Source organism: Opisthorchis viverrini (assembly GCF_000715545.1).
Source record: "Opisthorchis viverrini unplaced genomic scaffold opera_v5_244, whole genome shotgun sequence".
NCBI classification, from domain to species: domain Eukaryota; kingdom Metazoa; phylum Platyhelminthes; class Trematoda; order Opisthorchiida; family Opisthorchiidae; genus Opisthorchis; species Opisthorchis viverrini.
This window is the reverse complement of record NW_008751900.1, coordinates 763,301-774,868: the sequence shown is the minus strand read 5'-3', so window position 1 is coordinate 774,868 and position 11,568 is coordinate 763,301. Positions and strand designations below refer to the sequence as shown.

Below are 11,568 nucleotides of genomic sequence, written 5' to 3'. Positions count from 1 at the left end.
TATATATAATGTCAGTGAGCATACCAACACATGCCAATGCTCACTTGAAAAAAAACGAGCAAAAACCATGTGTGTTTAGAACGGGTAGAAAATGAGTACTAGAAAGAACAGAAAACGCCATGTTAAGGTCAGTTTTGTGTCATATCATCCAATGTATCTGAACATAAACGTTTTGGATCAAAGACCAGGGAGCGAGTTGACGTAGCTGGTGTTGAACGGGATGGCATCATTTTTGAATTAATCTGTGCTGTTGGCCGAGCGCGGTGCGTCATTCAATTCCAACAGGATTAACCAAACAGCACATATGGGCGACATGAATACTCTATAGGCTACTCTATTAGAGTCATTTATACCGTCCTCTAGTTCACCTCACATCCCAGTACGGATTAAGACGGTACGATAGTGATCACCAATAGATCACATAGGCCTAAACTCAGTCACGTTAGCAGATATCGATTCTAACACGCGGACCTCATGATGGTGTGGTTACGTGGTGGGAAAAAGTGACCTAGTTGCGCCACCACTGGAGCCATTGCAACAGATTTAAGCCTCAATACACAGTCACTGTCGCGTTCTTGAAAAAATGTCTCACTAGTAGAAGTGGCATATGACACATTACACAAGTGCACGAAGTCCCCACTTCCGAGCCACCCATGACCAAGGAATCTTGTCATCTGGAAAAACTAGTACGTGTTTCATTGCCAACAGACTAAAAGGAAATGTCTGAAATCCACGTGGCACTCCGACTATTTCACGTGGAAGAATACAGCTTTCCGGCTCTCGACCGGATTGAAAACATTTAACAGCGAAATCTATGGTGAAACCCCAAGGAATCCTCACTACTTAGAAGAGGTCAGTAGCGTGATTAAACCGAGATCACCTATCAACATATGTGGACAATCGAATCGAATACCTTCGATGAGCGAATTATGAGAGTCAAATCCTGTGTGATACAGAACATGTTCCCATTGGTTAGGCCACTTGAAAGGAAGCACTGAAATTTGCATTCCACCTGCGGTCAGTTGAAAAATGCAGCAGAAAATTACGGACGTGGTTATATTGCAAAATTAAGTGGCGGCAAATCTCACCGGTGCTAATGCTCTGTTCCCACCAGATAAGGACGATGATTCGTAGGAACCCGGTGATAGAAAACGGTAGTCTCTGGTCCTCTTCCACGCAGACAACCAGGCTTCACATCCTTGTAGTAGAATTGTGCGTACTGAGGTGTTGTATACCCAGCCCTTTGGTGAGGTCCTGAAATGTTGTCGTCACCACGGGTTACAGAAATCCGTGAAAGTTGTGCACATCCTGATGGTTTGACCGGAAATTTCAACCCTCAGACTACTGGCGCTGAAACAACTTTTCATGTAGACCAACAGACCCAAGGCTGCGAGAACGTTTCATTCGGGCACAGTAAAGGTCACGAAGAGACTGAACTTTATTGTGCTGCGACGGTTTACGCACCACAGCGATCCGATGGGCTATAACATAGGATGATCGTGTGGTATCAACGGAGTCTCCGATAAACACAGCCTCCTGATTCCCAGGTCGGAGAAATGGTGGCAACCTGTTTCCCAAAAGTTGGACTACTGTGATCACTTAACGCCAACAACCGCTGCCCTGCGGTCAGGCTTTTTAGCAATATGCTTCAGTTGAGGGACCTAATGATCCTCCTGTTTTCGGTCGAATGCCTGGAAGTATCTCGGCCCATGTACAACCATGAATTGCATAAGCAAACGTATATCAATGCCTCATCGGCTGTCACGTGGTGCCAGAAATCCGATCACCTTACTCACGGCGCCGGTGTACGCAGACGTTTCGGCTTTCGAGTTGATGGTTCCTTACTTGATTGAATACTTCTAAACAGTCGCTTCTGTGCTGCTCGTCCGTTTACTTCTGTAGAGGCATGCACCTGTCCATGATGATTGTTTCAGACTATACACCAGCTAACCGTAGCTATGATCCTTTGAAAGACCCTTTCTATAGGGATGTAGCCCTTGTTTTATTCACCAGGAAAAGTTCCGATATAGCCCTAACAGCAGATTTCAATGCGCAGGTAGTGGAGCTCTTTTGAAGCGACGTGTGATTTGGTCATAACTTTGATACAGACCCAAGGCGCAATGATAACGATGAACGTCTTTTACGACTGTGTGGTAACCACAAGTTGTTATTCAGCAGTACAGGCACAGCGGACACCGTCATGCCACCTGCTGAACGGTCGTGAAGCCAAATCGAGCATGTGGCCTTTGGCAACCCGTGGTGAGCCTCAAACCTTCATTGTTAATTGTTCTACAATGCGTGTTCACTCGAACCAAGCTTTTGTCCGATATAGATTATAGGCGAATTTCCGGAAAAAGCCTAAGGAGCAAATCTCGCGCTCGACAGTTGGAAGATTCTTGAGGCCACATATTGGGCGAATATGGAAGCCTATTGTGTTCTAAAAACAGCCATTTACGAAGGTAGTAATCTGAACTGGGGGAGTAATAGTCACTGTACGTGATGCTTGAAACTAGGCATGTGGTTTCCAAACGTGAACATACTAACAACTGGACTGTCTTCGTCACCTTCTGCCAAGTTTGTTAGGCGTCAACTCCTACGCAGTTTGTGCGTGGATGGAGAGACGTGGTGGAACCAGCTCAAGAAATGGAACAAGTTGGTAAAACGGGAAATGCATAGAAGACGCTCCAGCTAATTCGGAAAACTAAACCGAGGATACCTGCGAGTGAGCTGATGTAGTGTAATAAAGAAAATCCAGTACACAATAAAATGTAGTATCTAGACCGCTGGATAGAATATTTTATACAACAGTCCGGTTGATTCTCTGCCTCTATATCTGTCTTTTATTCGAGCTGTTCATTTTGAGATTTCGTGTGTGTTTAGATCCTCCTTTAATTGGTGAAGCACTGATGTGTTTCTTCCCTGAACAGTCATCCGGTTGCCGTACCGGATGAGTTTCCACCAGATCTACATAAAAACGATAGTGTATCTTTGTGTTCTACCCTAACTAGATTCGACAACTTGGGCCAATCGAGCAGCACATATCTAGTCGAAAAAGGCATGCAAATGTTCCAATCACGGAAGAAGCAGCTCAACGCGTCATAACGCGACTGCATTTAGTAGCACTGCGACGCCCAACTCCAGTACGTGAGACGGAAATCTGAGAGCAGCGGGCAAGGTTTCACCCAGCTAGAGAGCGAATTCATCATATCTTCACATTATGTAGATTCTTGAGAAGCGCCAACATACCACCGACAAAAACTGTGGTTTTCCCCAAGTTCAGATTTAGTTGTTCTACACACTCGGAGATCCCAAGTTTTCAAATATGCCCCTCAACCCCCACAGTTAAAACTCCGGTCGCGTAAGAAAGTGCAAGCAATTGTTCTAATTGTTTCAAAGCTCCCTTATGACCAATGAGATTCCACAAGGCTGCATTCCAACCCTTTGTGTCCAATTTCAACACTGATATTACCGACGGAATGCGCATTTAAAAGGAACGATGTTCTTGAAAAAGGCTGACATTGGGTTATGCGGCCTGTATTGTCCAGTTATTTGACAGTCCGCTCTAGAGAGAGCTTCAGTATACGTTGTGTACCTGCAATGTTCTAGGTATTGCTTCGGGATTTTGAGTCGCTGTTTCACTCCGAAACACCATAGAGAGTTCGGAAATATAGACTAATATACCTACGTGAGCATCTGTATGCGCTGTGACTCTACCGTGTAAAACGAAGTCAGTGCACCCTGTGACAGCACGCAAGGGTCGGTACATTTCAATTTAATATGGAAAGGGTCACTGCTTGACAAGATACCCACTGATAGGGCCTCTGCGTGGTTTAGAAGGCAACGTCTGGGAAAGAATCTCAAAATACACAAGTTGGTAGTTTTTTGTTTATCGTGTCCGCATACGTCCCAAGACTGTAGCTCTGAAACCATGGACGATAACTTATGGCACCTTGATTGCCCCCTGTCGTTTCAGACTAAACGCGTCTAAAACTTTATTGTGTGGTCGATTTGGATTGGAATCACTATGTATCAACAAGCTCGAGGGACTGTTTCAGCTGCGCTGATTTCAGACTGCTTTTATGCACTATTAGTTTCCGAAATAACTAAAATCATCCGGCAATATGGCAGCCCACGACAGCACGCCAGCCAGGCTTAGATTGGTCACATCATCACCAGTTACTGATGGAATGGATAAATCTTCTACTATCACTGCTTCTGGGTGCTCCTTTGCATTCTAAACGCATCCTCATCGGTAGTCGCTCCTCATTTCGTATTTCAGGATTGCATCAAAGACAGGAGGATAACTTAGCTACTGAAAGGCTCGCAATGCTCAAAGTTAAACGAATTTGTCATGACAACCTCCTGAACCATCTTCCAACTGTTTTACAGTCGAATATAAATTCACATTCAAATGAGATTACCACATCTTTGCACAATGTCGAAGTCTCGAATGCGTCACGGCCGGTTCTACTCAAGCACTGGAAATCAGACGAAACAGTGGCACTGGTCGTTTACGGGGAGAGGGGTTCTTGCATGTAACGAACACAATTCAACCCGGCGATTCATCAGACGTCAAGTGAAACTTAGCGTACGCACTGGTTGTGAAGCATGGTGGGTAAAGTTGAGTTCCTCTGTCAGCGTGTAGCCTTGTGCAGCACATTCAGTTGCCTGGAAACATCACAAACGAGAGATTTAGCTGGGTTCTAGGTGAGTCTCTCGCCAAACTAAATTTGTTTGCAAATGAGTGTTAATTCTAGTTCACGATGTCCAAGTTCGGTCACATTCATTGCGTTCCGTTAGTGAAATAAACCCGTTGTTTATAATCCACCGTGCAGTGTGCGTACTTCCGAAAATAAAATATCCTCCATGAATGATGATGCGAATCGATAATCTGGAGTTTTTCTCCGCCTTACTAGCGTTAAACGATATGCTCCAACAGGTACGGTCAGATGAGTATGAATGCCGCATAATCGGTGAAGTGAGCTGACACGAACATCTCCAGTTTATCAGCAAACAATTACAACCGTTGGCCAAAGTTGCAGCAGCAACGGTGTGGTAGTAACATAGAGATTCACGATAACATACACAATGCCACGTGATCTCCGTGACGAAATAAACCCGATTTAGGTGACGGATATCGAGAGGATGACGTTTGACGACGGATAAAATAAAAAAAAACCTATTTGCGTAAGTCCATAAGTGACGTAAGGCGAGAACACTAAAGGATTTACCTGACCCTTTACTGAAATGAGGCGACAGATTCAGGCTGTTGCGGAAAATTCGCTGATTGGTCGATGGGAAAGCCAATGGTACGTCAGTGTTCGGCTCGGTTTCTAAAAGCGTCTCACGGGGTACACCAACCTGGTGCGGTGGGGGGATGGTGGCGCACACAGCCTTCCCACATATGTCAGAAAAACGGGTCGGCCACGGGGATGCTTATGAAGCACCAGAATTCACTTTTGGAACGGAATTCATATTCTTAATGGCTGTCGAGGCTCAGTATGATTTCTCTGTGAGAAGTTTTGTGGAGACTGGTTTCTCCACGTGTTTTCTCCTTTATCGGGTTGGAAAACATTTTGCAAAAATATATGAACAATAATTATCTTGTCATCTGCACAAACTACAAATGGGGCAGGTAGTCCGGATTCACGAGGAAAGTCTCCTATTGCTGCACCAGATGTCGGGCCAAACAAAACCAAGGAATCCATCGTAGTTCCTACGTTTGGTGGATTTTTTTGAGAGTCGGCTCGGCGAGGCTTTATCTTCACAGACATACTGACTCTTGATAGTGAAAGGACTAGTGGGTATACGGATAGACGATCAGACAGTACAATAGGGTAGCCAGTACTTGGGAGTTTTAGCACAAATTCAGCGGACGGTCTTGTGGGTGTGTGCAACATGCTGGGTCGGGAAAAGGTAGAGATATGGTAAACCACAGGCAAGTCATCAGACTGGGTATGGTAGTCGCAATACTGTCATCCGGAAGTCGTAATTGGGTTCGTGGAAATCCCCGTACATGAGCGTCTTGGATGAGTCGGCTAGAGTTGTTAGGGTAATGGGGATCGGTTAAGGAATCGTGAGAAAGACCAGTATGGAACAAGGATATTCTTGGGTCAATTGAAGGCATAGGATGCTTCATTGCTGCAATTCACACGAGGCAATAAGACAGCTGTATCTATATTGGGGACTCGAAATTCGAAAAAAGATCAAAAAGGTACACCACAAGTTAGATTGCCGCCTGAAATAGCAAAGAGTTAAGAGTGACTGCGATTTCTAGCTACTGTAGTGAAGCGACACTACCCGATTTCAAAAATGATAATAGATATTTAGGTGGAGATAGTGGGGCATGGCGATGTGCGGTCGGTGTGAACGAGTGTGGCCATATGCGAATATGAAGGGCGGACATAAGCTAAATGACTAAAGTCATAGCTAGTTCCAAAATGAACTGCATCAGAGGCGTCACACGGCGTGCATTTACTGAGTCTCTGTTAACCTACACACGACAGTACTTTTTTATTACTATGCTATAATTGGTGTTTTAGATTTATAAGAGAATGCATCAGAATGCATGCTACAACCAGGACAAGCTTGAGCCAGCGGCACAGGTGTTCGACAAAAGCTGCCTTCTTTTTAGTTTTCTGTGTATGCTGTTGATGATATTGGTAAGTTTAGTGGCGGGCCAATCGTGCTAACTACAAAGTTGGTAACATCACTAACGGCAGGAATGGGAAGTTGACAGGGATGAGTTGTAGTACACGAAGGTTTGTGGAGCGTGTGTTCAGGGTTGACCGAAGTGTACTTAAGATTGTGGGTATAGGGTTGAGAGGAAAAGAGGCCTGAATCCATGAAAGAAGGTGGAGCATAAGGGTAGGGAAGTTTTTTAGGAGTGATGCAACTAGTTGAGGTAAGAGACGTCAAATCGTCGAGGGCCAGAAGAGGATGACATGGAACAGAAAGAGTTCGTGGACGGGTCGCGGACGGAAATACTGACAAGGTAGGACAAATGTGGATGGGCAGGCAAGGCACACTGAGATAAATGGATGATGAGGAGTTAGGGTCAATGGACTGTTCAGAGGACAAAGACGGGAGCGGCGGCTTTGTGGCGGTGTGTTGCTTGGATGTGGGTTGGAAGATATTTGTTCGGGAGCGACGCCGCGCAGTAAACCTTGCAGTCCTCAGCCAGAACATCATCATTATCAGATCGCATCAGCAGTTGTCTTAGTCACCTATGTATTCGGATAGTATAGACATGATTGTGAAAGTGAAGAAGGGTGGCAATACATCGGCCTGAATGATGAGTTGGATAGGCACAAACCTGTATGACAGACACAGCTGTATGACAGGCCAAGAAAAGGACGGTTTCGGAGCGTTGGGTGTGTCTGGGATGTGGAGGCATCGGTTTACAAACGCAAGCATGGGAGCTGATAGAGGGTGTCAAAAGAACCGAGCTCCTAGTTGGCGAGGGCACTACTGTGGTTTAGTATGGGATGGATCCAAGCTAATATAGGGACAACGAAACAGTTGTTTCTATTAAGCTACAGAATATCGGTAGAAGGAAGCAGAATTGAAGTTGTGATGTAGTGTTCCCAAGGAGCGGATTTGGCACCAAGCTTCCACCCACACACTAGATAGTCGCTACGATTAAATTCTAAATCTAGACCTCAAGTCTGTACCACTTGGCTGCTGGATTAGGCCATATTACATAATCGAGGCCTCAAAATCAGCGACACGCATAGATGCGGGTCTAGCGGTTACGCTAAGTAGCCAAGGTAAGCGAAAACATGTACAATTATTATGATGAAAGGCAATGGCTAGACTTAGTACGTGACCATTTCGGCGTATTCGAGCTCAGTGGCGTCATGCCTTCCTATGAGGGACAGCTCTCGCATCCACATCTATGAAAATGCTGCATTATCTCCTGACTAGCCGCGCATAACTGAGAATGAGGATCATTCACAGAGATACGTATTTCCACCAACACTACACAATGCATCAAGTTATCTTCGGTAAGTATACTACACGCAAGCCAACAGTGTTGTACCGATATTCGGCGAACAAACACATCTGATTTGTTATATCTAACAAGTTCAACGGATCCAAGCGTCATTCAAGTACCGACTTGGATGCAATTTACATAGGAAAGTTTGTGAATGCTATATCCCATTTGAAGAAAACCATGGACCGTTAAAATATGTTGCGATTTAATTTCGTGCTTTATCTCGTAAACTGGTGATCACATTCGAATCGGCGGCAGTCAGTGATCCTGAAAGTTCGCTCACTTAAACACAAAGATATGAGCAACATATCACCGATCAGCTGGTTAACTCCGACTTCGTTTATCTGGTTATTCGATCGACTGATTCCATCTGATTGCACGATAGGTGTTCGAAACAGTGCAAACAAGACTGCAGCACTGAACACCATTTAGTCTCAGCCGTACCGGACTTGACCACATGCACTCGAAATACTCGACTGAAAAGAGGACGGTGCCGTTGGCGCCTGTCATCATTTACGATATTTTATTAGAAGCATGTCTGGCCTTTCACAAAACCGGTCCAAATCACGCGCAGCCTTCCATCACGGTGCTTACGGCCACTAAGCGGATTTTTGGAATCCAGGTCACTTTAGTGCGGAAACTGCTACTGACGGTGGTTTTTCAAAGTATTCAACGCACTGCCGAGACAAACAGACAAACAAAATCATGAAGCCAACAGGATTCCACGACATTTTGGAGACCAGTGACTGTATATTCCACTTGCCTGACCTGATATGGGTCATGACGTTTAAATCTGCGTAAAACAATACCAACAGAGACTATGTTTAAAGCACTAATCAGCTGACTTCAATGAAGATTTGAAATCGTAGTTACGTGGGCCTCGATGCTGGGTTGCTAAAGCTGCTTGCCAAGGGTGTGTCCATCGACTGCAAATGTCTGCTAGAATCCACATCTGATAGTAGAGCAGCCGGAAGAGACTCCAGGTGATTCTGGTAAATTATTTTAATATCCGCATCAGCTAGTCTTTCAGTTGCCAAGCGGTTTGTTCGCACATTACACGGTCCCGGAAAACGAAGGGAGAATCGACTCCGGATGAGCGCCTGGTCGGGAACCATATGTGTTCCAAAAAACGTGCGGTAGTCAGTGATTGATACAAGCCGTCGGTAGCTGATAGAGATGTGATCAATTCGGGTTCGTGGTTGCCACGTCGTTGGAGGACACTAAGTATCCACACGACTTCGGTTATTTCGGTGGAACTGTATAAAATCAGCCAGCGTTCAGCACATAGCTAGAGTACTTGATCCCCGTTGTCCGTACGTACCCAGTCCAATCCACGTCAACCAGCTATCACAGTGAATCTTAGGTGCGCTGAGTTTGGTCACTTGTGCATCCAGATCTCCGGCAACATACACGACATTTGAGCTTTTAGCTAGCCATGACAGGACATTCAAGTCATGAGAACGAAGAAGGTAGCGAACAAAGCTTGTTTTCTGTGATTATTCATCTTGGCTAATACATCTAAAGTGTAGCCCCGATCTTAACTTTTTCCACGTGATTTCTGCTACCATATAAATTTGTGATGTATTAGCCAAGATGAACAATCACAGAAAACAAGTTTTGTTCGCTACCTTCTTCGTTCTCATGACTGCAATGGGTATATTTAGCCGCCTGAGACATTCAAGTCGTCATAAAACCCGTCTTTGATGGTTTTGGCGTAAGCATCTGTCTAGGTATGTGTGCGAATCCTTCATGGACGTTGCCAGACGAAGCGCACGTAGACGACTACTAACGGGTAACTTGTGACGACACCAAAGCCTGCACATCCTGTCCAGCAGTCTCTGCATTGCCAGGGGTGCGCAACTGGAAACAATTGGAGAGCGATTGGACAATGCTGCGCATCCTGAATTATTGTGTCGGGTACGCACTACATATCAATGTCAAGCGTGTCCAGTGTGACAGCAAGAGCAAGGTTGTTGGCCCGCTTGCCTCAGAGTACGAACATTAAAATCAGCCAGATAGACCGAGTGTCGAGGGTTTCGATATTGTGTTGATCAGCCTTCTATCCATTGACCAACCTGGTGTGAGTGACTGAGAGTGTCATACACGCCCCAGTATATCTTAACGGACCACAAAGGCACACAAACCGTCAAACCACGGTGAGGTCCAGTTCCTTGGTGACGAACGTAGCATTCGCTTTCCCATCGACCAATCAAGGGGGTGTCTGTGACAACATGCGGATATCATCGTGTGATTTCACTCGAGGAGATCATTCATGTATCGGTACACAACTGAAGCGAGTATCCGCGGTTGCCAGCACACCGGGTTCCGGTGAACAAATGTCGCACTGCATGTGGTTACAATGAAAAACACCATCGGGTGTCAATCAGTAACGTACAAGAACGCACCAATTGATAAGTCTCCCGGGTAGATTTGGACTACTGGTACTAAAGCAGTCGCCAACTTAGAACAGTGAACAGGAGAGAAAAATTACTGCCCCAGTCCACAGCTGATGAGGCAGCAGCGGACAAAGCCACTTACCTGACCACAATAATTCAAATTCAGAAGAATAAGGCCATGGCAACGCTCTGCCAGTTGTTGAACACCGCGGCTGGTAATCTCACGACAACCAACAGCGCGAAACCGTTGTAAGCCTTTACAACCGCGTGCGATGGCTGTTAGGCCACGATCACCGACGGCGCACCACGACACATCCAATACCGTCAGATTGGAACACCAGCTGATATAAGAGCAAAAGAAAAGAGACTGAAAATAGGCAGCTGTCAGTTCAGCGTCCAGTCAATTTAATTAGGTCTCACATTCTCGAGGCAGCCCATAGCCATCTAGAACTGTGCTACCAAAATATATTTTGAAACCACACAGCAGTACTCGATATCAACCATCCGACCGAAAACGAAGTGCAGCAGGAGGATACTGTCCAAAGCCTTTATTATCACCTGATAGAAAAACAAAACAAAACACTGATTCAAGAGTTTTCCTTTTTGGGGATGGTGGTGACAGCACAAAAATATGCTATGGGAAGAACTGTTGTTTAGTTTCCTAACTTATTAATTTTAACGTATTCGAGAACTACTAAAAGTGGTCGCCAGGTTTCAATCAAAGAATCTTATCAGTTCTGAGATTGCGCTTGCATGTGTGTGTGTACACAACTGGAGCAAGTGACTCGCAGTAGGGATCAGGTTACAGACAACAGGAAATAAATAGACTGATATGAATCTAAGTGGTTTACCAATCAATGAATAGTTGGTAGCAGTCACAGACTGGTGCTAACGTGCAAAATGGAGGTTCTCCTTAAAAAGAGATTCCATTGATCTAGCTGATAGCGGAAAAAGCATAATAGAGTGAAGCATCTGCCTCAGACGAGAAGAGGAAATAATGCCGAAAACAATTTAAAAAAACTAACAACGGTTGGGTTTGGAAAAGCAGAGAGAGAGGGAGGGAAAGAGATAAGGAGAAAGGGTAGGGTAAAAATCCCGAGACCACATACGAGTGATCCTCATCTGAGTTGATGAACTGCGTTTGCACAATGTGACCAGATTTGGGCAACACACAAG

The 11,568-nt window shown here is 45.2% G+C and overlaps 1 protein-coding gene across 1 annotated transcript in view; it reads right to left on the bottom strand.

Annotated features, from left to right (window-relative positions):
- Nucleotides 1-11,568, bottom strand: part of T265_08903 (hypothetical protein) — a gene marked incomplete at both ends in the record, with an annotated part of 70,436 nt that overhangs the window by 6,805 nt on the left and 52,063 nt on the right. Inside the window, one exon of the mRNA XM_009174831.1 lies at nt 10,535-10,733. Within this exon, the coding sequence (XP_009173095.1) occupies nt 10,535-10,733 (199 nt within the window). The remainder of the gene's footprint in view (nt 1-10,534; nt 10,734-11,568) is intronic.